At 33.9% G+C, this 25,644-nt stretch overlaps 1 protein-coding gene across 1 annotated transcript; it reads left to right on the forward strand.

The window, feature by feature from the left end:
- Positions 1 to 1,406: 1,406 nt before the first annotated feature.
- LOC120155970 lies at positions 1,407 to 8,021 on the forward strand. Its single transcript, XM_039167417.1, has 2 exons — positions 1,407 to 1,473; positions 7,537 to 8,021. The coding sequence occupies exons 1-2, from the start codon at positions 1,407 to 1,409 to the stop codon at positions 8,019 to 8,021; spliced, it is 552 nt and encodes a 183-aa protein (XP_039023348.1).
- The last annotated feature ends 17,623 nt before the right edge of the window (positions 8,022 to 25,644 follow it).

The following is a 25,644-nucleotide window of genomic DNA, read 5'->3' on the forward strand; positions in this document are numbered from 1 at the left end:
ATATTTGTGTCAATCTATCGGAATATCGAGTTAACTCAATCTGAACAACTCCCATCACTAATGCATATCAACCGACCAATTCATTGCACTTCTAGGGTAGTCACTCTTTAATACTAACAACTCTTGTCCATAAATCATCTTCAAAATCATTACTGAATATCTTAGGGATGATACATCATGTAAGTTAATCAGCGTTTCCAGAGTAATTATATCATTTCCAAAATTTGAATACATACTAGACTTTCATTCCGTTTAACTTGGTTATATAATATAATCATATTGGTATATGAGCTTGATTTGTTCATTTTAGAGCTTAGGTATTAGTTATTCCAGGGCTGGGACGTGCTTCGAATCATATTACACTTTAAGGGTATTATCATTATTTCAGCCAATTATGTCAGTGGAATTACTTCGAATAACTTAAGCTCGAAAGTATTCTAGTTCCTTTATAGTTCAGAGTACTTTGTTCATTTAATCACTGGAGGTTAATTTCACCACTAGGGGAAATCTTGTTCTTTTTTCAGTAGAAGGGCATTTTAGTAAATTTATCACATAGAGCTATTATTGGTAATTTATTGTCCAAATATTTCCATCATTTAATCTTTATCGATATTAATCAGAATTTATGTGTTCTGAGATTAATCGATTTAATGATTTATTCATTGAATTGAAATTTGTTTTCTATCAATCTACCAAATTCTTTTTCGAGTTGTCTGAGGCTTTTAAAATGCTCCATATTTATTCCAAATTTAATTTGAGTCCAATAATAATTAACTACATTTATGGACCAATTTTATCCATTCATGCATGTACCAATTGTCAATGGTTTTCAAAAAGTATACAAAGGCTAGTAGAGTATTACCTTGATTTCTGTGCCATATCGATCAACGGTATACTTTTTCAATCAAATTTCTGGACCTAGTTCAGGCAGATCCGATCCACCTATCAACGATATACTTTTTCAATCAAATTTAACGATCAAGGGTCACACCGATCAAAGTCAACGGTCTAATTGGTTAACGGTCAACTCTAACCAAAGTCAATGGGTTGGGAAAGTCAATGGGCCAGGTAGACGGGTTGGGTAGGCAGGTTGGATCTTCCTGAACCAGGTCTAGAAATTTCCCGGACCGGTCAAAGACCATCATGCGCACTACCAGCGCGTTGCGGCGCGTACGGTGGTGATAGGGGCCATTCTCACTGGCCGATCACTCCCAACACCACCGTGGCCATAATTACAAACAATTCTAATCCAAAATCACCATCAAACCATACCAAAAAACTCAAAACTGATTGGTAAGTTACACACGACGGCGATCGACGACACCTAGTTAACACCAAATAAAATCGGTTGGGTTTTGAGTGTAAGGCGACGGTGAGTGCAGTAGAAGCGGCGGTGAGGCAAAACAATGTCGGACGCATCCATAATTGGTGAAGATACACTCGGCGACAGATGGTTTTCGATGAAACTTCCCGGTAAGTTTCACAGTGAATGGCGGTGATTCACAGTGGGCTAAGGGTCGGGTTTTGTTCTCTGTTAGACGGTGAGTCTATTGGTAGCGTTGAAGAGACGAACAGTGGTAGGACGGCGGTGAAATCGAGTGACAAAGAGGGTCGGTGGGGGAGATAATTTTGGGGGTTTTTGTTTTAACTGGAGAAGGCGATCAGATGAGGGGGTTTATGTTCCAAAATTAATAAAAAATGGGGAAATTTAGGACTAGGTCCCCAAATTTCCTATACTTAATAAAACTATCCATAAGTTTCAAAAACTCATAATTTTATCGCTAATTTGGGGTGTTACACACTTCTAACTTAATTTTACCATGTGTAAGTTATTTATATAAAATGTAGTAGGTTGCATGAGCTTAAAGCATTTCCATGGTAGATGCATGATTTGGGTGTTTCAACATGTTTTCAAACCTATTTTTAACCCCCTAATATTACATAAAACACTTAAATATCAGTTAGGGACCTCACTAGGGTTTTGGGGGTAGAATGATAGGATCTTTCAAGCAAAACAGAGCCTTTCGTAGCAGGGTATCGATACTGTATGAACAATGTCAATACTATTCTTCAGTTAAGCTTAAAATGTGACAATTTTTAAAGGGGAGGATCGATACTCATTCTTAGAGTAGTACCGGTTTTGATACTGGCTAGTTGGTATCGAGACCAATTGAACATAACAAAATTTTTGTACTGATACTCACATAAGATATCGATACCAAGGCATAGGTATCAATACTCTAAAGAGAGTATTAATACCGATATTATTTTTCAGAAACATCGAACCTAAATTTGGTATTGGTACTCAGTCCAGTATTGATACCCATAGCCTGAGTATCGATACTATCTTATTCAAAGAACCTAATAAATTAGTAGGGTATCGATAAGGGCATGTGAGTATCGATACCAATGGTTTATTATATATACTAAGAGACTCGTATCAGTATTTATAGATATTTTTAGATAAATAATTCAAGGGATATTAGATCATACCATAGGTACCCAAAACACACTCGAATAGTATTAAATAAGACTTCAAACGATAACAGTAAATAATATCAGAACGGTAGAAACAATGACAGTTAGGTTGACATAAAGCTAGCATTGTTTGATGCTCGAGAAATATGCATGACACCCAAGTTCGTTCTGGCAGAATAAGACAGTCAGTGGATCAAAGTTAGTGTCATGCACTTCAGTGGCCAAATAGGCACAGATTCCCCTAGACATGATGGATTAAGTTAACAGGGGTGCGTTTCCGATTAAGAATTCTAGATCTCACCCTAGATGTGCCTGACGGTACATCGGTAGTGCTAGAGCGTGAGCCATGATATGCAGAATCCCTCAACTGCACCATGATACCAGCCATATATTAGTAGTTCAGTAATTTTATGCTCAGACCTATGCCACTTGCCATTTAATTTAGTGAATGCATATAGCATAGTATAGTTTTTAGTGAGGCACTGAGCTTGTAAGCTCAACGTTCGGAATATGTTTTCATGTGCAGGTTCTTAGGAGCAGTTCGTGGGGAGTTATCATCACCATATATTCTAGTGCAACATAATAGATTTTTAGAGACTTTCAAAGTACATCTTGAGTAATATTTAGATGGCATGTAATATATATGGACCCTTATGTATATTCAGTTGTAAATTTGATTTGTATTTGGAACTGTATTATTTATAGATATAATTTGGTAGCTCCTCATCATTTTGCAAACCCATATTATCTTCTTTTAATTTTATTTCTATGGATGGTTTATTTTCATGTGATTATAAATAGTTTGTAAAGAAAATTTTTAGGTTACTATTTCGGTAGATCCGTATAACATTGTAATCCATGGATTTTTGGGTCGAACTGGATTAGGGTGTTACAATTAGTGGTATCAGGGCATCTATTTTTAGTTGTAGAGTCAGTCATTATCTATATATGTACATGCTTTTAGGGAGTCAAGAGTACTATAACAACTGGAATGACAATAATTACCCCTTTTCACTTTCTAATTTCATAAAGAACCCATGGCAGACGATCCAGCCCATAGTCAGGACGTCAGAGATGAGAGTCATGCCTCAATAGCATTAGATGCAGGTGATGAGTTCATCCTAGATATCTCTCAGCATAAGGCCTAATAAATGGTTGAGGAGGTGACCTTTTTTAGGGACGTCACCTTTGTACTTAGACAGAGAGCTAAGTCTCTCCTGAGTTCTTTAGTTGTACCACCTCCCTCACCAATACCTCGAACTCAGCTAGTGCATATTCCTCATGTGTCCCAGTAGAGCAACTCCATAGATATAAGACAACTCAGTTATTTGGTTTAGAGGAGGAGGATCAGATAGTAGAAGACCAGTGGTTCAGCTAGACGCTCTGCACCCTTAGACAGTTGCATCTTACCCCAATGGGTAACCTAAAGTGTGTCACATCCCTATTTAAGGGAGACATAATAGATTGGTAGGAAACTTTAGAGGTAGAGATAGAGCCAAAGAGGCTGACTTAGGAGCAGTTTCTCACTGAGTTCAGAAAGAAGTACATTGGGTAAATCCACACTAATGATCTGATGGATCAGTTCTTGTACTTGAGTTAGGATGATCGCTTAGTGTTGGAGTATGAGTGAGAGTTTCTCAAGCTTAGTAAATATGTGGCAGAGTTGATACCGACTGAGGAACATTGCTATTATCGGTTCAGAGAAGGCTTTTGTTGTAAATTATTGACCTACCTTACAGCTGATCCTCCCAGGGTCTTAGCTCAGCTGACCCACCAGGTAAAGACGATTAAGAGGTCTTTGGAGTGATAGGCTAGATAGTTCAGTGAGACGACAAGATCGTTTGGAAGAGCCACTGAGTCAGTGAGACATTGTCAAACTCTGGCCAAGAATAATCAGGGTTCTTCGAGGCCTCTAGTATCTCAGTCAAGGAAGACCAAGCATAGTTTAAGTTGTAGAGGTAGATCCGACTCGAGGAGAAGACCATTAAACATAACTTCGAGGAGTGTTTCCAGTGAGCAGTCTAGAAGGTATACCAATACCACATGTACTTTATGCAAGAAGAGACATTTAGGGACATGCCAGTTGGGATTCAGAGATTGCTACATTTGCGGCTTCAAGGATCATTTTGCTAGAGACTATCTAGGAGCTCAGGGTGCAACATCAGTGATGACTCAACGCTCGACGCCATCAATACATAGAGGCCGAGGTCCATCTAGGAGTGATAGCACTATGTCTAGACAATAGAGCCTTGGGACGATTATATTAGTGACTAGTGTAGAGCCGAGAGTGACCTCTAGACAATGTGCGGTGTGAGCCTGAGAGGAGGTCGACGCGACATATGTTATATCAGGTACCTTTACAGCCTTTTCTTTACCAGTCACCACTTTGATAGACCCGATTCCATCCACTCTTACATCTACTCCGACCTAGTTCAAGAAACATAAATTCTAGCAGGGGATCTGGGGGGAGGTGTTCGAGTCTCAAGCCCCCTACGTTTAGACATTCTTGGCGACAAATTCTTCAGGTGGTGCCTAGTGAGGATTCAGGATCAGACCTTCCTCGCATATTTAATGGAGTTACCCTTTAGAGATTTTGACATGATTTTGGGGATGGATTGGCTAACCAAGCATGATGCTAGTTTAAGGTACAAAACCAGGCAGTTTAAACTTAGAACAGTCGATGAGACCAAGTTAGTAATAACAAACGAGAGATCCCTTCAGACAAAGATAATATCGATTTTGAAAGCTCATGTGGTCGACACCTGAATTTCAACCCCCACACTCGAGGATATCCACATAATGCGAGCTTTTCTCGATGTGTTCCTAGAAGAATTACTATGTCTATCACCCGAGTGTGAGTTAGAGTCTGGCATTGAAGTAATGTGGGGTTCAACTCAGGTGTCCATTGTTGCCTATCGCATGGTACTGACAGAGCTAAAAGAGTTAAAGGCTCATATTCAGGAGTTGTTAGAGAAGGGCTTCATCTGAGTGATCATCTCTCCTTGGGGAGCGTTGGTCTTGTTAATTAATAAGAAGAATGGGTGGATCAGGCAGTGCATCGACTACATGTAATTGAATAATTTAGCCATCAAAAACAATTACTCATTCTCTAGGATAGACTATCTCTTCGACCAGCGGAGAGGAGCATGGGTCTTTTCCAAGATTGATATGTGGTTAGGTTGTTATCAGCTAAAAGTAAAAGATACAGATATGGCAAAAACAACTTTCAAGAAAAGGTACGGTCATTATGAGTTCTTGGTAATGCCATTAGGACTCACCAATGCCCCGACAACATTCATAAACCTAATAAACCGAGTCTTCTGACCATACTTGAATAAGTTTATGGTGATATTTATAGATAACATCCTAGTGTACTCCCGATCAGAGGACAAGTATGATCAGTGTCTCCGTGTTGTTTTCCAGACGCTTAGAAATAGGCAAATGTGTACCAAGTTCGAGAAGTGTGAATTTTGGCTATTATAGGTTTCCTTCATGGGTCATATCGTATCAATAGATATCCTCAGAGTATACCCTCGAAAAATTTGACCCATAGTAGAGTGGGAGCTACCTAAGAATGTGTCAGATGTGTGCAGTTTTTTTGGTTTAATTGGGTACTATTATTGATTCATTCAGGGTTTCTCGATGATAGCCACCCTATTGACCAAACTATTTCAGAAAGGAGTCTGCTTCGTTTAGAATAAGAAACGACAAGAAAGTTTCGAGCATTTGAAGGTCATATTGACCTAAGACCTAGTATTAACCCAACCAAGTCGGGTAAGGACTTTATGGTTTTTAGTGATGTTTTGTTTAATTGTCTTGGATGTATTTTTATACATAAGGGTAAAGTTGTTGCTTATGCATCCTGACATCTTAAACCTCATAAGTTTGACTATCCCACCCATGACTTGGAACTAGCAGTCATTGAGTTCGCCTTAAAGATTTCGTGACACTACCTCTTTGGTTAGAGGTGTCATATCTTCACCGAACATAAAATCCTGAAGTATCTTCTCACTCAAAAAGAGTTAAACCTCAGACATCATAGATTGGTCGAATTACGTAATGATTACGACTATATGATAGACTACCACCCAGGAAAGCCTAATGTTGTAACATACACCTTGAGTAGGAAGTCGATAACAGAGTTGTGGGCCCTTCTAGCATGGTTTATTTTATCTAGCGGTGGTGGGTTGTTAGTCGAGTTATGATTTGAACCAGAATTAGTAGATGAAACCAAGGGACTGCAGAGTTCGGATGACTGGTTGAGAACTCATATTGAAAAGGTCATTTCAAGTTTCACAATAGAAATGTATTGTATTTCATGGGTCATTTGTACGTACCCATGGACTCTCAGTTGCACAATAATATTCTCCATGAAGAGCATTACAGTCCACTCTCAGTACACCCATAAAGTAACAAGATATATCGGTAGCTTCGCCCATTATTCTTTTGGTCGTGTATGAAAAGGAAAATGTCAGAATTCATCACTAGATGTCTAGTGTGTCAACATGTTACGACGGAACACCAAGTTCTTTCAATTTTGTTATAGCCCATTCAGATTCCTCAATGGAAATGGGATAGGGTGACCATGAACTTTATGACCGGGTTACCAATGACCAGACAGAGACACGATGTAATTTGGGTCATACTGGATTGTCTAACCAAATCACTTCCTTTCAGTTAGAATGAACTATACCCTTGAGAGTTTACCTCAGTTGTATATCCATGAGATAGTTAGGTTGCAGGGTGTATTGACCTCTATCATATCAGACAAAGATCCTCGATTCACTTCTTGCTTATGGAAAACCCTCTATAAGTCCTTAGGCACCAAACTACACTTCAACACAATATTTCATCCTCAAAAACATGGTCAGTAAGAGCGAGTTATCCATATCCTTAAGGACGTGCTCATGTGTACTATCATTGATCTGTAGGGTAGTTGGGAGGACCACTTTCTGTTAGTGGAGTTTTCCTACAACAACATCTTTTAGTCAAGCATCCATATGGCTCCGTATGAGGCCTTGTGTGGGCACAAGTGTAGTACTTTTCTATGATGGACAGAGCTTAGTGAGGGTAAGAAAGTGGTCCTATATTTGATCAAAGAGATAAAGAAGAAAGTTCAGTTGATCCAGAATCTGTTAAGAGAAGCTTCAGACAGGAAAATGTCATACATATACTTAAAGCGTGAAGACATTGAGTTCGCAGTTGGGGATAATATGTTCCTCAAGGTTTCCCCTTGGAAAAGAGTGCTCCGCTTTGGGCACAAGGGAAAGTTAACCCCGCGCTTTATAGGACCTCATGAGGTACTTGATAGAGTTAGACCGGTGGCTTACAAGTTAGCCTTACCACCAGAGTTGGAATGCATCCAGAATGTGTTCCATATATCTATGCTCAAAAATTATGACTTGGATCAATCAAACGTCATACCCTTAGAGAAGATAGAGGTCAGTTCATATATGACCTATTCAAAGGAACCAGTTAGAATCTTGTCAAGCGAAGTAAAAGAGTTAAGGACCAAGTGGATTCATTTGATAAAGGTGCTATAGAGGAACCATGGCATCGAGGAGGTAAACTGGGAATAAGAGGAGGGCATGCGGTTTTAGTACCTTCACTTCTTATATCTAGGTAAATTTCGATGTTGAATTTTTTATTAGGAGGGGAGAGTTGTAACGCCCCAGATTTTAGGTTAGTAATTTTATGCTAACCTAAGATGGGCCTTGGATTAATTCTTAGCATGGAATAAGCCTTGACCCAAATTGAAGGAAAGTTGGGCTTGAGTTAAGCCCAACAAGGGGAAAAAGAGGCATTTTTAACTTTCAACAAAAATCTGGAGAACTAGAAGTGTAATTATACCATGGTTTAAAATTAAAGCTGAAAATCAATAAAAGAATGTGATATCACTTCTGAAACCCCCATCCTCACTTGCTCACTAACTCTTATTTTCTTCTCTTCTCTTCTCTTCATCTCATTCTTCACACTAATTCCAAAAGATAAAAATTTTATAGATTTCTAAGTGTTTCAAGATTCGGATAAGGTAAGAATCAACATCTCCACATTCCTAGTTACATTTTAAGCTCCCAAACACAAGGTTTGACCAAGGTTTTGGAAATGGGTTTTAGGAGCGTTTAGAGAACCCTTGAGTTCCAGTTTTTTTTTGAAGAAGCTTACACCTTTAGAAGTGTTTTTCAACCTTTATAAACCCCAAAAATCATATGGTAACCCATGCATTTGTTTCTGAATAGAGAAAAAGGTTGGAGAAAGCTCAAAAACTAGGGGAAAGAAAAGCTAAACTTGGGTTGAACCATTTCCCCTTTCCAGCATCAAGGACACTTAGGTAACTCACTTTTAACTCAACTTTACCATGTGTAAGTCATTTAGATGAAATGTAGTAGATTGCATGAGCTTGAAGCATTTCCATTGTAGATGCATAATTTGGGTGTTTCAACATGTTTTTAGACCTATTGATGACCCTTAATATCACATAAAACACTTAAACATCAGTTGGGGACCTCAATAGGGGTTTTTGGGTAGAAAGATAGGATATTTTGAGCTAAAATAGATCCTTTCGTAATAGGGGTATCCATACTGTATGAACAATATCAATATTGTTCTTCAATCAAGCTTAAAATTGGGGAATTTTAAAAGGTAAGTATCAATACTCATTCTTAGAGTATCGAAACTAGGGTCCCAGTTTTGATACTAGTTGGGTGGTATCGAGACCAATTAAACATAATACAATTTTTGTACCGAAACTCACATAGAGTATCGATACTAAGGCAGGGGTATCGATACCCCTATGGGAGTATCGATACCGGGATTATTTTTTAGAAATGTAGAACATAAATTTGGTTTCGGTACTCAGTCCCATATTGATACCCATGGACACAGTATCAATACTCCTCCAAGAGTATCGATACTATCTTATTCAAAGAACCAAATCAGTCAGCAGTATATCGATACCAGCAGGCGGGTATCGATACCAATGGTTTAGTATCGATATTAAGGGATATGTATTGGTACTGATGGATAGTTTTAGATAAATAATTCAAGGGATATTAAATCAGATCAGGGGTACCTCAAAAACACTCGAATAAAAGTAAATAAGATTTCAAGCAATAACATCAAATAATATCATAATATTGGAAACGTTGACAACTAGGTTGACATAAAACTGGCCTTGTTTGATGCTCGGGAAATAGCCTAGACACCTGAGTTCATTCTGGAAGAATACTACAGTCAGTGGATCGAAGTCAGTGCCATTCATTTTAGTGGCTAACAGGGCACAGTTACCCCAAGACTCGACGGAGTAAGTTGGTGGGTATAGGTTTTCGATGAAGAATTCCATAACTCACCCTAGGTGTGCCCGAGGGTACATTGGTAGTCTTAGAGGGGTGCGTGAGCTCCGAGATGCAAAATCCCTCAGTCGTACCATGATGTCAGCCACAAATTAGTAGATTGATAGTTGTATACTCATACCTATGCCACTTTCCATTTCATTTAGTGAAACTATGTAGTATAGTATAGTTTTTAGTGAGGCACTGAGCTCGTAAACTCAAAGTTCAGAATGTGTTTCTGTGCGCAGGTTCTTAGGAGCAGTTCTTGGGGAGTTATCATCACCAGATATTCTAGTGCAATAGACCATATTTTCAGAGACTTTCATAGTATATCTTGAGTCATCTTTAGAGGGCATGTACTATATATAGACCCTTATGTGTATTTAGTTGTAACTCTAATTTGTATTTGGTATTATATTATTTTGAGATATAATTTGGGAGCTCCTCATCATTTTGTAAACCCATATTATCTTGTTTTAATTTTATTTCTATGGATGGTTTATTTTTAGTGATTATAAATAGTTTTTAAAGAAAATTTTTAGGTTACTATTTTGGTAGTCTCGTGTAACATTTTAATCCATGGATATTTGAGTCGAACTAGATTCGGATGTAATAGTTGAACCCAAGAAAGTACAAACAATAATGGAGTGGAAAACTAAAAAAAATGTCTATGAAGTTCGAAGTTTCTTGGGATTAGATGCTATTATCGGAGATTCGTGAAGAATTTATAGATAATTTATTCTCTCCTCACCGAATTGCTCAGAAGATATGTGCCATTTGTATGGACAATAAAGTACCAAGAAAGCTTTGTTATGCTTAAGAAACTTCTGACAGAGGCACCAGTTCTAGTGCGACTAGAATTTGGTAAAGACTATGTTAATTATAGTGATGCATCTCATAATAGCTTGGGGTGTGTGCTTATGCAAGAAGGCAAGGTTGTGGCCTATATTTTGAGACAGTTTAAGAAACATGAGAGAAATTATCCGACTCATGATTTGGAGTTAACATCTATTGTTTTTGCTTTAAAAATATGGCGTTATTACCTATATGGTGAGCGATGTTACATCTATACGGATCATAAAAGTTTAAAGTATCTGTTAACTCAGAAAAAATTAAATCTGAGATAAAGGAAATGGATCGAGCTTTTTAAATACTACGATGTGGTCATTGACTATCATCGTGGGAGGGCTAATATGGTAGTTGATACACTTAGCTGAAAGATATTCTCTGCTTTAAGAGCTTTGGATGCTCGATTATCTATGAAAATAGATGATTGTCTTGTTGTAGAAGTAAGGTTGAGGCCTGCATTGTTAGATCAGATAAAAGATCTTCAAAGTAAAGATGAAAAATGTTCAGAAAAGATTGAACAAGTGAATAAAGGCAAAACTATAGACTTTAAAGTTAAATCTGACGGGTGTTTATATTATCGGGGGAAAATTTGCATACCTGATGATGAATATTTTAAGAAAGATCTTCTCTTTTAAGCTCATTATAGTCATTTGAGAATACATCCAAGGGGAAATAAAATATATCAAAACTTAAAGAGCATATATTGGTGGACATGTATGAAAAGGGGTATAACTAAATTTGTATCTAAATGATTGACCTGACATCAAGTGAAAGTAGAGCACCAGGTGCCATCCAGTTTGCTGCAACCTTTTTTCCATTCCTTAGTGGTAATGGGAAGGAGTTACTATGGATTTCATAACAGGTTTACCTTTGACACCTAGTTAGAAATATTTGATTTGGGTGATTGTGGATAAATTGACAAAAATAACACACTTTATTCCAATTCGATCAGATTACTCGATGGATAAGTATGTTGATTTATATATCAAAGTGATTGTACGATTACATGGAGTACCTGTCTAGATAGTTTCTGATAGAGACCCGAAATTTACTTTAAGGTTTTAGAAGTCTCTTCATACAGCTTTGGGAACTCGACTGAATTTTAGCACGATTGAGTTATTGATTTCAAATGATCATGGGAAAATATTTTCCTTTAGTATAGTTTGCTTATAACGATAGTTATGAGTCGAGTATTAAGTGTTAGGAGCGTTGTGGAAAATTAGTGACTAAACTACAATTTGCAAAAATTTCATGGCCAAAGTAGAAAGTCAACCCCAAGTTGGTTCATGTTTGACTATTGAATATTTTAATGGAATATATTGCAATGGCATATGGTAATTATCAAGATTCATAAATGGAAAATTTAGGATTATCCGTAAATGGATAGTTTGTTCAAAAATTAGCATTTTTGTAGGAATCATAATTTTGATATGAAATTTGTATCAAAAGCTATAAAGTAGTAAAGTTCATTATGGAATCGGATAATCAGATCGAACCGAAATTCCATGAAAATTTGAAGGATGCTAGATAAAGGTTGAAAATATTATTTCCATATTTTAGAATAATGAAGTTTAGCATTGATAAGTGGAATTAAAGTTAATTTCCTTAATAAGCAGAATTGGGGATAATTAGTGACTAAATTGCAATTTTCAAAACTTGCATGGCCAAAGTAGAAAGTCAACTTCAAGTTGGTTCATCTTTTACTAAGAAATATTTTAATGGAAGATACTGAAATGAAATATGCTAATTATCAAGATTCATTAATGGTAAATTTGGGATTTCTCATTAATTGAATTTTAACTTCAATTATATTAATTGAAACCCAAGTGTATTTTGAGAAAATACTACAGAAATCAACATTTTCTCTTCATCTTTTTCAAGTGGTCAAATTCACCATAACGACCAAGGTAAGATTTTCAATTTGATTTTTGAAGCTACATGGTTGATTTTAGGATTAAACTATTAGATAGAGAATTAATCCTCTTGAGATTCTCTATCATTTGGTATAGATAGTTTATGGAAAACATGCCTTGGTGATGATGTTCATGATTAGGGTTCACAAAAAACAAGTTTGATTTGGAAGATTCAAGGTTTGATTTTTATGTTATTGATGTTGTAGATTAATTCTAAAGAATAAGTGATGATTAAAATCAAGTATAAAAGCATGTATAATATTCGATCATGGCTAGGGTTTATTGAGGTTGGTTGAATTTTGATTTAATTTTATGTTAGTATGATTGGAATAACATGAATTTAATGTTAGAAGGTGAATTCATTTTTGAAATTGGATAAAACGTTTACCCTAATTACTTTTATAGGTTCGATCATAGGGGAAATAATATGGGAAAATGTTGAAAATTTCCTATGGTCTGGAATTGATATTAGATGAGTTCTATGTGCTTTGGACATTTAATTGGATCAATTTGGGACCTTGAGATAGTAAAAGGACCATTTTGTTTTGGAAATTATGAGGCATTGTTGCATAATTGTGTTATTAGGGGTGTTCAATGTTGGAAATTAATTGTTTAATTCTGAATTTTAAGTTTGAATGTTGATTGGACTAAAATGCAATTTTGGTAAAATTGCAAGGTGGAATTCGAAAGTTATGGGAAGTTAGGGACTAAATTGTAAGTTTGTTAAATTTGACAGTATCATTTGATTATGATACTATAATTCTGGAAATTTATTACTTGGATGCTAAATTGCAAGCTTAAGTATTTGTTTGGGATCAGTTTGCAAGGTTTGTAAAGTTAGTGGTTAAATTTGAATGATAATAGGAATTAAGGTTGAAATTGCAAGTTTTTAAATGTTGAAGTATTTAATGGAGCATATTAGTTATATGCTAGAATTTTCAATGTTTGGTTTGGAATAAGTAAAATGGTGAAGGACTATTGTGAATTAAATGAAAAAGTTGTTGTGAATTCTAAAGATAATTCATAAATAGTGACTTTAATGTAAAGTTTGTAAAAGTTGAAGGATTGATGATGGAAATGAATATTTATGGAATTGAATAACTATTTTGGAAAGTTTGAAGTTATGATGCAATTATAATTTAGTATTATAACGATTTATTATCGATTATGTTTTATAGAATTTATTTTATTAAAATTAGATTATGTTAGTATAATACTAACATATATGTTAAATATTGTGTTATAATATGATGTTGTTAGACCACGATAAACCTAGCAATCTGAGTGACACGAAAGAAAAGTATAAAGCACATAAGTAAAGGAGTATTGTATAAAAGGTTCTATTGTGAGGCAAAAGTGAGTGCAGTTTATTTATTTAATTATTCTTATCGAGGAAGACTCCCGACAAGTCAACCTCATATTATTTTTTAAAAGTCTGATTTCTATTTTAATTATGGATTACTTCCATAATGTTTATATAAAGATTTTATGAATGGTTTAGGGTATGAACTGCCCAAGTTATGTTTTTACGATGAAGAATTAAAAATTATTCTGATTTTGAAATGTTGATTATTAAATGAATATGATATGATATGAAAGCCCATTGTATGTTGCATTGAGTCATAGGTACACTTGGCATGCCATTAAGTTGAGTAAAGTAAAGTCTGACTCTGATATGGTACATTCGTGTACATTATGTATGGCACCGTTGGTGCAAATGTTATGATTGCACTTCGAGTGCAAAGTATGATGACGATGATGGCACCGTTGGTGCTTAGTGAGCACATTATATTCTACTCATGTACCTTGCATTCTCTTAAATATGTATTGAGCTATGAAAAGAAAAATGAAAGTTCTAAACTGTATCTGAATGAAAAAGAATACAAAATTATTATTATGTCTGATATTGATTGTCAAAATTTTAATAAAATCATGAGATGATGATTTTTAGGTTTCCGATGAAGAAAATTACTTGAATAAGTCAGTTTGAAAGTTTAATATTTTTATTTGAATTATGTTTTAATGTTTTAACATATTTATGATATTTTTATGTCTTATATTACCTTAATGATTACTGCCTCACTAAGTTTTACTTAGAGAATGTTGATTTTCATGCATAGGATCTAAAAGAGAAAATGATGTCAAGTAAGGAGCATCCCGAGCATCTGTTTGGAGATCACATCTATTATCAGTATCAGTAAGACATCTTTGATGTTATTTTGACTTTTAGTGGCATGTATATTATATTTGTTAGTTTGCTTTATCGTTTTATTTAAAATTATTTGTAATAGTAAACTAGGATCATTTTATTTTGGTTAGCTTTAGTTATATCAGAATTTTATGCATGAATAATATATATATATATATATATATTTTTTTAAATGGTTTTCAAATTAAGTAATGTTTATGTAGTTTTATATAGTTTATACAAAATTGCTACCAAAAATCGGTTTTATACTGAATGATAAATTATTATTTTATGAATGTACACGATTAATTAAATGGATTTAAAGTTCTTTAACTTGTATTTTGAGACGTATACATGTTAAGAGTGTTACAGGACGTGTACGAAAATTGTACAAGCCCTTATGTGTACCAAAATTATATTCTAAATCGATCAATAGAAGAAGAGATTAATAAGATTGAAGAACAAATCCAAGAACTTGATAAGATTGGTAATGATATATTGATATCTTTATTTATTATTTTTAATTTAATAAATACAATTATTTTTAGTAGTATATCACAATAATACTAACTTTTAATCATTTGAATTTTTAAATTCGAATGCATTAGATCCTACCCTCAATTCATAAACTCATAAACTTATGTACTGTGAGATTATGAGTGTGAGTTGAAGGAAGTGTATGTGTTCTAGTCTTTTAGTGTGTATTATATATGATTGAATTTTTTTAGAGCTTATTCTAATTTGTTTTTACTAATATAGTATATGTGTTGTAGGGATAATGTAAATGGTGATTTTTGGGAAGATTTAATCGATTCATATGAAGAATTTTGAAGAGTGGAGATTGATGCTTATATAATTGTATTAGTGTTTTTTCTAACTTGGTTTAAGAGTGTTCATGTTGATTTAAATTATGATAATTGTTTAATTTTTAATACCCCAATTATTAAATGAGAGACTTTATTGAAAAGATTTAACAATTAAGTATTTAAATTCTTAAATGTTAGAAGATGATAATGGATTTGAAATAGTGGTTCAGACTAAATTGTAATAAAGGATGATTAAAAGGACATGTTGGTCATTTAGATTAAATTGAATTTAATAATCAATTTATGGGGTACTAGATAAAGATAAAAGAAGATGAGTGGGGGAAATGAAGTCAACTCTTATCTTCTTCTCTTCCTGGCCGTGAGAAAACTCTCATGCATAGCTAAAAGGTGAGTTTTCAATTTGTTGATTAATCCTTTCATTTTTTTGTTAGTTTTTGAAGTCCTGAGTATAATAGAAGCTTAAGAAACTTAAAGGGAGTAAAACTATGAAAAAGGAAAAATGATAGAGATTTAAGAAAATGGGTTTTTGAATGATATGTTAGAATATGAGTTTTTGTTGATGTTTACTAGCATATTTGACTTATCAAAGAAGTAAATAGGAGATTAGAAGCAATGGATGAGTTTAAAAACAAGTTATAAATTTTATTGTGATTCATAAAATCAATTGATTTTGAGGGATACTAGATGTTTTAAGTGTTTAAATAAAAGAAAGTTAGTATGGATAAGTAGATAAAAGTTAAATAGCACTGTTGGGGGTAAACATGAAGAAAATTAACCAAATTTAGGTATATTTTGGGTTAAAAACTGGAAATTTGGGCAAGGGGTATCGATACTGATTCTTCAAGAGTAAATTAGGGAAGGCATTCAATGGGTATTGATACCTGGGAAGGGGGTATCGATATCCTAGCATAGGGGTATCGATACCAGGGAAACATCGATTCTTATTTTCATATCGATAACAAAAAGTGGGTATCGGTACCCTAGTAGGGGGTATCGGTACCCTAGTAGGGTGGTATCGATACCATGGTAAGGGTATCGATACCGTGTAACATCGAATATAAAATTGGTATTGATACAAAAAGGGAGTTTCGGTACCATAGTATAGTAGTATCAATACTATAGTAGGGGTATCGATACTACAAAGTTAAAGATGCTAAGATAGATTGAGATTATTATAGAAATTTAATAATAAATATCTTTGAATATTTCTTAGGTATAACAGAGAAGGAATATACTAATAATGTATATTGTACATGTTTTGAATGGATGCTTAAGTAGATTGAAATCAAGCCCCCGATTCGAGTAAGGAAAAAGGCAAAGGTAAAGTCCTGGAATAAGTATCTTTACATTTTGGTCATCAAAGCAAGGCAAGCCAGGTGAGTACCTTTATTGTATTCAATTTAGATAAAGATGATTGGAGATTCATCAAGTTAGAATATTTGAATATTAATGTATGTTTTATTGAAATTACTATGTTTCTATTGATTATATGAAATTGATATTGTGAATGATTTTTAGAGTATGAATTGCTCTAAAATGAATAAAAATTAAAATGCATACGGGTGCATTATCAGCATGAAATGATGCTATAGTTGAAATATATATGGGTACTTTATCAACAAAAAAGTATGCAATAGTTGAAATGTATATGGGTACATTATCAACAGTAAAGTATACTATAGTTGAAATGTATATGGGTACATTATCAACAGAAAAGTATGTTATTGTTGAAATTCATATGGGTGCATTATCAACATAAAAATATATTATGATTGAAATGTGTATTGGTGCATTATTAACATAAAGGTATGTTATAAGTAATAATGTATAACGAGGCATTATAAATATAAATTGGTATTGTTAATGAAAAGAGAGAATAAAGACCAATGAGTATAATAATTGAGAATGAAATGAGGTTTAAACGGAAAGGATCGTGGAATCCTTAAAAATCATATAATATTGTGACTCACTAAGTAAATACTTAACGTGTGTGTTTCCACGCGTAGGTAACAACGGAGATCAATCAAGTAAGGATTGCAACAGTAACAACATATATGATCCACTAAAATTGACTCATCAGTAACATTAGGAAAATAATGATCATTGTGTAAATTTATATGGCATGTAATTAAATGTAATAAAATATTTTTAATGTGTTTTGAACAAGTACTTATTTAATATTTCAAATTAAAAAGAAATAAATTTTAAAACAAAAAGTTTTAAAGGTTTTTCAAATGATAAATAAATATTAAGTGATGGAACATCGGTACTGTTTATACTGAAACATATACGAGTTATGGGTGTTACATTTATTGGTATCAGAGCTACACGTTTAGCCAATTCTCGGCCAAAACTTGTTCACTTTCAATAGAAAATTGATTACATGCCATAAAGATTGTTAATGTTACTGATATGATGTCATTAGAGGGTGATTGATGACACTCCTTACTAATTGTATTGTTATTACTATGTATGTATTAATAGATATCAAAATCCTCGAACTCAAGAAGAGTGGGGGAACAAGAAATACAATAAGGAACAGGGGGTGAGAGTTATGAGGATAATAGTGCACAACCTCTTCCATATGAAAATGCAAGTGCACCTGCACCTAAGGGGATTCTGGTGCCTGAATTTTGAACTTTCATGCAAACTCTGGACACTATACTGAATCGGTTTCAATCTTCCACTGCTTTTCCAGTCTCTAAAATGTTGATTCCAAAGGAGATGAAGAGTTTGGGAGATCTAGAGTTCCGAGGAGATAAGGGTAAGGGTCCTATAGAGGTCGATATGTGGTTAAATGATGTAATGTTAATGCTTGAAAGTTTGCAATTCTTGAATCCAAAAAAGTTGGGAGGAGTTGTATCATTTCTTAGAGGATCAGCTCATTTATGGTGGAAAAACACTACGATGTATGCACCACCGGAGCAAGTTACCTGGCAATTTCTCATAGAAGAATTCAAGAACAAGTATGTGGGTGAACAAATCAAACGAGAAATGTTGATGAATTTCCTTAATCTAAAGTAAGGTGATCGAGCCGTACATGAATTCGAGGCCGAGTACAACAAGTTGAGTTATTTTGCCACTGAATTTATTCCAAATGACAAGACAAGATGTGATTGGTTCATAGAGGGTTTGAGGTCAAAGTTGAAAGAGATGATGTTTGCCTTGAACTTGCAGAGCCTACAAGAAGTCATAAACAGAGCCAAAGTTATTGAAAGAGCTCATGAGGAAACATTAGCTGCAGAGCAGAGTGTTAAAATAGGGAAAAGAGTGGGAATGCCTTTCACTCCCCATTATGCTAAAAGAGGCAAGGGCTCGAGTTCAAGATATTTTTGATAGAGATAGTTCTGCAGCAGTTTCACAGAAAAATAGAAAAACCCAGTCTTTCACTGTTAGCTCTGGTAGAGCATCTAGGGAAAAGACTTTATGTCAAACCTATGGCAAGCTACACCGAGGAGTATGTAGATTTATCAGTGGAGCTTGTTTTCATTGTGGTGAACCTGGTAACTTTGCTCGGAATTGCCCAAATAAATTTGGAGATAGATCTACACAATCAGAGAGATTAGTTACTGCACTAAGAAGAGGAAGGGGAAGATCAGGCGTTCAATATGAATTTAGCCAGAGACAAGAGACTCGGGGGAGTGGCTCGAGTTTATAATATAAAGACCAGCGAAAATAGGAACGATCTGGAGATCATAACAGGTACATTTCACCTTTTCGATGAGCCTATTTTGTTTTAGTTGACCCTAGTTCAACACACTATTATATTAGTTCAAAGTTGGTTAGAACTAGAGGAAATCTTTTAGAACCAATTGCTAGTGAAATGGTAGCGGTGAACCCTATGGGTCATAGTGCAAAGGTAACTCGGGTATGTAAGAAATGTTCAATTAAGATTCAAAGGGTTGTGTTCTTAGAAAACTTGATGGAGTTGCCATTTAATGAGTTTGAAATCATTTTGGGCATGGATTGGTTGTCTTCACATCATGGATGGGTGGATTGTCATAAGAAGCAGTTATTTTTAAGGATGCAGAAGACTCCGAAATAGTAGTGATTGTTGAAAAAGTGAAATCACCCATGACAATAAAAAAAATGATATCAAAAGGATGTGTAGTTTTTCTAGCAAATGTAATAGATACTCGAGTACTGGAAGAGAGGTTACATGATATTCCCACGGTTAAGGAATTTCCAGAGGTCTTTCCGGAAAAGTTACCGGGTTTACCTCTAGATCGTGAAGTAGAATCCAGGATTGAGGTTTACCTGGGTACTGAACCTATTTCTATGGCTCCAACGGAGTTAAGGGAATTAAAAGTATAATTGCAAGAGTTACTGGATAAAGGATTTATCAAACCCAGTGTTTCTCCTTGGGGAGCACTTGTGCTATTTGTGAAAAAGAAGGACGGGTCTATGCGGTTATGTATTGACTATCGTAAATTAAATAAGGTAATGATAAAGAACAAGTATCCTCTTACGAGGATAGATGACTTGTTTGATCAATTAAAAGGTGCAACAGTGTTCTCCAAAATAGATCTGAGGTTAGGGTACCATCAGTTAAAGATCGAGAAGGATGATATTCCAAAAATAACTTTTCGGACTCGGTATGGACATTATGAATTCGTAGTAATGTCATTTGGATTAACTAATGCGCCGACAGCATTTATGGACTTAATGAAAAAAGTATTCCAACCGTATTTAGATCAGTTTGTGATAATGTTTATTAATGATATATTAGTGTACTCCAAGTCAAGGGAGGAACATGACATTCATATTTATGTAGTTCTTCAGATACTTCACGAAAAGAATTTGTATGCGAAATCGTCCAAATGTGAATTCTGGTTAGCTGAGATTGCTTTTCTTGGCCATATAGTCTCTGTAGAAGGTATAAGAGTGGATCCCAAAAATATTAAAGCTATAGTGGATTGACAGCCCCCAAAGAATATTTTTAAAGTTCGAAGTTTATTGGGACTTGCGTGGTATTATAAGAGGTTTGTGAAGAACTTCTCAATGTTAGCTCTGCCTTTAACTAAATTGTTATGAAAAGGGGTGCCTTTTGTTTGGATAAAAAGGTGCCAAGAAGGTTTTGAAAAGTTAAAGAGAATAGTAATTGAGGCTCCAGTGCTCGTGCAACCAGAGTCGGGTAAAGATTATGTTGTTTACAGTGATGCATCCCATAATTGGTTGGCATGTGTACTGATGCAATAAGGAAAAGTTGTGGTTTATGCCTCAAGACAGTTGAAGAATCATGAGATAAATTACCCGACCCATGATTTAGAATTGGCAGTAGTAGTGTTTGCTTTAAAAATTTGACACCATTATCTTTATGGTGAGCGTTGCCAGGTCTACACTGATCATAAAAGTCTAAAGTATTTGCTGAGTCAGAAAGAATTGAATTTAAGGTAGAGAAGATGGATTAAGCTCTTAAAGGATTATGATATTGTTATTGATTATCATCCAGGAAAGGCTAATGTGATAGTTGATGCGCTCAGTTGAAATACTTTTGTAGCTTTAAGGGCTTTAGATGCATGTATATCCTTAAATAAGGATGATGCTTTGATTACGGAATTAAAGTTAAAATCGATGTTTTTGGATCGGATAAAAGAATTACAAGGTTAAGATAAGAAATGCTTGATGAGATTGGCCCAAGTTGAAAAAGAAGAGGTCAAAGATTTCAAAATAAAGGAAAATGGATGTTTATATTATCGTGGAAAACTTTGCATTCCCAAGGATGAAGAATTGAGAAAATATATTCTTTGCGAGGCACATTATAGTCCTTTGACAATGCATCCAGGCAGAAATAAGATGTGTCTTGACTTAAAGAGTTGTTATTGGTGGCCTGGTATGAAAACATCTATAACAGAGTTTGTTGCAAAATATTGGACATGTCAACAAGTGAAAGTTGAACATCAAGTGCCTTCTGGATTACAACAACCAATGTCTATTCCTGAATGGAAGTGGGAGCGAGTTACCATAGATTTTGTTTTGTGGTTACCTTTTTCATCGGGTAAAAAGAACTCGATATGGGTAATTGTGGATCGATTGACCAAAACAACTCATTTTATTACAGTTCAAGTAGATTATTTGATTGATAAGTATGGGGATATTTATATAAAAGAAATAGTTAGGTTGCATGGAGTGTCTATATCGAATCCGATCAAGATCCAAAGTTTACTTCAAGATTCTAGAAATCTTTACATGGGGCGTTGGGTACTCGATTGAACTTTAGTATAGCTTTTCATCCGTAGAAAGATGGGCAGTCAGAGCGAACTATTAAAACACTAGAAGATATGTTAAGGGAATGTGAGATTGAATTTAAAGGATCATGGGAAATGTATTTGTCGTTAGCAGAATTGGCTTATAATAATAGTTATCAATCCAGTACTAAGATGGTCCGTATGAAGCTTTGTATGGGAGAAAATGCAGAACATCATTAAATTGGTTTAAATTAAAAGATCGAGATCTAGTTGGCCCGGATTTGATGAAAGAAATGGAGGAAAAAGTAAAAGTTATTCAGAGCAATCTAAAGATAGCCTTTGATCATCAGAAATCCTATGCTGATTTAAAGAGAAAAGAAATCGAATTTGAAGTTGGGGACAAAGTATTTTTGAAAGTATCGCCGTAGAAGAAAGTATTTCATTTTTGGAAAAAGGGAAAACTGAGTCCGAGATTTATTAGACCTTATGAAATCTTAAAAAGGGTCGGACCCGTAGCTTACCAATTAGCTTTACCTACGGATATGGATAAGATCCACAATGTTTTCCACGTATCGATGCTTAGAAGGTACAGATCGGATCCATCTCATGTTATCACTCCATAAGAAATATAGATCCGACCAGATTAACCATATGAGGAGGAACCAGTACAGATCTTAGCTAAGGAAACCAAAGAATTACGTAACAAAAGTATTTCATTGGTTAAAGTACTTTGGCATAATCATAAATTTGAAGAAGCTACTTGGGAAAGAAATGAGGATATAAGGAAACAATTTCCACATCTATTTGTTTAAAATACTTCTTTAAATTCGAGGATGAATTTTTTTTAAGGAGTGAGAATTATAATACTCCAATTATTAAATGAGGAACTTTATTGAAAAGATTTAACAATTAAGTATTTAAATTCTTAAATGTTAGAATATGATAATGGATTTGAAATAGTGGCTTAGAATAAATTATAATAAAGGATGATTAAAAGGACATTTTGGTCATTTAGATTAAATTGAATTTAATAATCAATTTATGGGGTATTAGATAAAGAGATAAGAGGATGAGTGGGGGAAATGAAGTCAACTCTTCTCTTCTTCTCTTCTTGGTCGTGAGAAAACTCACCTCCATAGCTTAAAGGAGAGTTTTCAATTTGTTGAGTAATCCTTTCATTTTTGGTTACTTTTTGAAGTCTTGATATAATAGAAGCTTAAGAAAGGATTTAATGGGAGTAAAAATATGAAATAGATAAAATAATGGAGATTTAAGAAAATGGGTTTTTGAATGATATGTTAGAATATGAGTTTTTGTTGATGTTTACTAGCATATTTGACTTATCAAAGAAGTAAATATGATATTAGAAGTAGTGGATGAGTTTAAAAACAAGTTAGAAATTTTGGTGTGATTCATAGAATAAATTGATTTTGAGGGATACTAGATGTTTTAAGTGTTTAAATAAAAGAAAGTTGGCATTGATAAATAAAGAAAAGTTACATAGCATTGTAGGGGGTAAACATGAAGAAAATTGACCAAATATTGGTATATTTCGGGTTAAAAACTGGAAATCTGGGTAAGGGGTATCAGTACCTATTCATCAGGTACCGATACTTCAAGAGTAAATTAGGGAAGACATTCAATGGGTATCGATACCTGGGAAGGGGGTATTGGTATCCTAGTATAGGGGTATCGATACCAGGGAAACATCGATTCTAATTTTGGTATCGAAACTAGAAAGGGGGTATCGGTACCCTAGTAGGGTGGGTATCGGTACCCTAGTAGGGTGGTATCGATACCATGGTAAGGGTATCGATACCGTGTAACATGGAATATAAAATTAGTATTGATAAAAAAAGGAGTATCGGTACCATAGTATAGTAGTACCGATACTATAGTAGGGGTATCGATACTACAAAGTTAAGATGCTAAGATAGATTGAGATTGTTATAGAAATTTAATAATAAATATCTTTGAATATTCCTTAGGTATAATTGAGAAGGAATATACTAATAATGTATATTGTACATGTTTTGAATGGATGCTTAAGTAGATCGAAATCAAGCTCCCGAGTCGAGTAAGGAAAAAGGCAAAGTTCAAGTCCCGGAAAAATTATCTTTACATTTTGGTCATCAAAAAAGGCAAGCCAAGTGAGTACCTTTATTATATTCAATTTAGATAAAGATGATTTGAGATTCGTCAAGTTAGAATATTTGAATAGTAATGTATGTTTTATCGAAATTACTATGTTTCTATTGATTATATGAAATTGATATTGTGAATGATTTTTAGAGTATGAATTGCTCTAAAATGAATAAAAAATTAAAATGCATACGAGTGCATTATCAGCATGAAATGATGCTATAGTTGAAATGTATATGGGTACATTATCAACAGAAAAGTATGCAATAGTTGAAATGTATATGGGTACATTATCAATAGAAAAGTATGCAATAGTTGAAATGTATATGGGTACATTATCAACAGTAAAGTATACTATAGTTGAAATGTATATGGGTATATTATCAACAGAAAAGTATGTTATTGTTGAAATGCATATGGGTACATTATCAACATAAAAATATATTATGACTGAAATGCATATGGGTGCATTATTAACATAAAGGTATGTTATAAGTAATAATGTATAACAAGGCATTATAATTATAAATTGGTATTGTTAATGAAAAGAGAGAATAATGTCCAATGAGTATAATAATTGAGAATGAAATGAGGTTTAAACGGAAAGGATCATGAAATCCTTAAAAGTCATACAATATTGTGACTCACTAAGTAAATACTTAACGTGTGTGTTTTCACGCGTAGGTAACATCGGAGATCAATCAAGTAAGGAGTGCAGCAGTAGTAGCAGATATCATCCACTAAGGTTGACTCATCAGTAACATTAGGACAATAATTATCATTGTGGAAACTTATATGGCATGTAATTAAATGTACTAAAATATTTTGTAATGTGTTTTGAGCAAATACTTATTTAATATTTCAAATTAAAAAGAAATAAATTTTAAACAAAAAGTTTTAAAGTTTTTTCAAATGATAAATAAATATTAAGTGATAGAACATCAGTACTGTTTATACTGAAACGTATACGAGTTATAGGTGTTACAGAATTACTAATGTCGTTAGGCTAGAATGTATTAAACTTCTTGTCTCTTTGTATTTTGTTTTATGCTTGGTGGCTATATTGTGTGAATTATTTATAGATGCAAACTAGTTTTTTTAATGGAATGGATATTGTTATTTTAAAAATAGAAGCTTAATAGATTTAACGACCGAATTAATCGAACTTTGTTCAGTTTGGTTAAATATCTTCGAAAAAATTTTGGTTCAATTAGCAGTTAAAGAAAAAAATCGGTTAATAAAATTTGGACACTTCGGTTCGATCGATTAACTGAACCTACTTATTGAACACTCCTAATTCTCATTTATGATTTTGGCATTTATTAAATCTTCAATTGAAATTACATAAAATAAGATTTTCAAATTTAGTTTTTTAATTTGATTATAAAAAATAATTTTTAAAAATAATTTATTAAATTTAAGTATTAAAAAATGTTTCTCATTCAATTTAAATAAGATATGATATGAAAATTTAATTGAAAAAAAAATGAAAAAAAAAAGAAGTTCAAGGATCAAATTATAATGCAAGCAAATATGGATGCTTAGCATTACAAGTAATATCCTAACTTCGATACCTGAAAAATTATCCAAAGTCGATAACTGAAAGCTCGACAATGAATGGAAGTAATTGGAATTTAAATTTATTCTTTGCTAATTAAAATTTTCAGTTAATAAATGATTTGTTAAAAAAAAGAAATTAGATTTTTAATTTTGTTACATCGAATTCTT

This window comes from Hibiscus syriacus, unplaced genomic scaffold (genome assembly GCF_006381635.1).
Source record: "Hibiscus syriacus cultivar Baekdansim isolate YM2019G1 unplaced genomic scaffold, ASM638163v2 tig00111210_pilon, whole genome shotgun sequence".
Classification (NCBI taxonomy): domain Eukaryota; kingdom Viridiplantae; phylum Streptophyta; class Magnoliopsida; order Malvales; family Malvaceae; genus Hibiscus; species Hibiscus syriacus.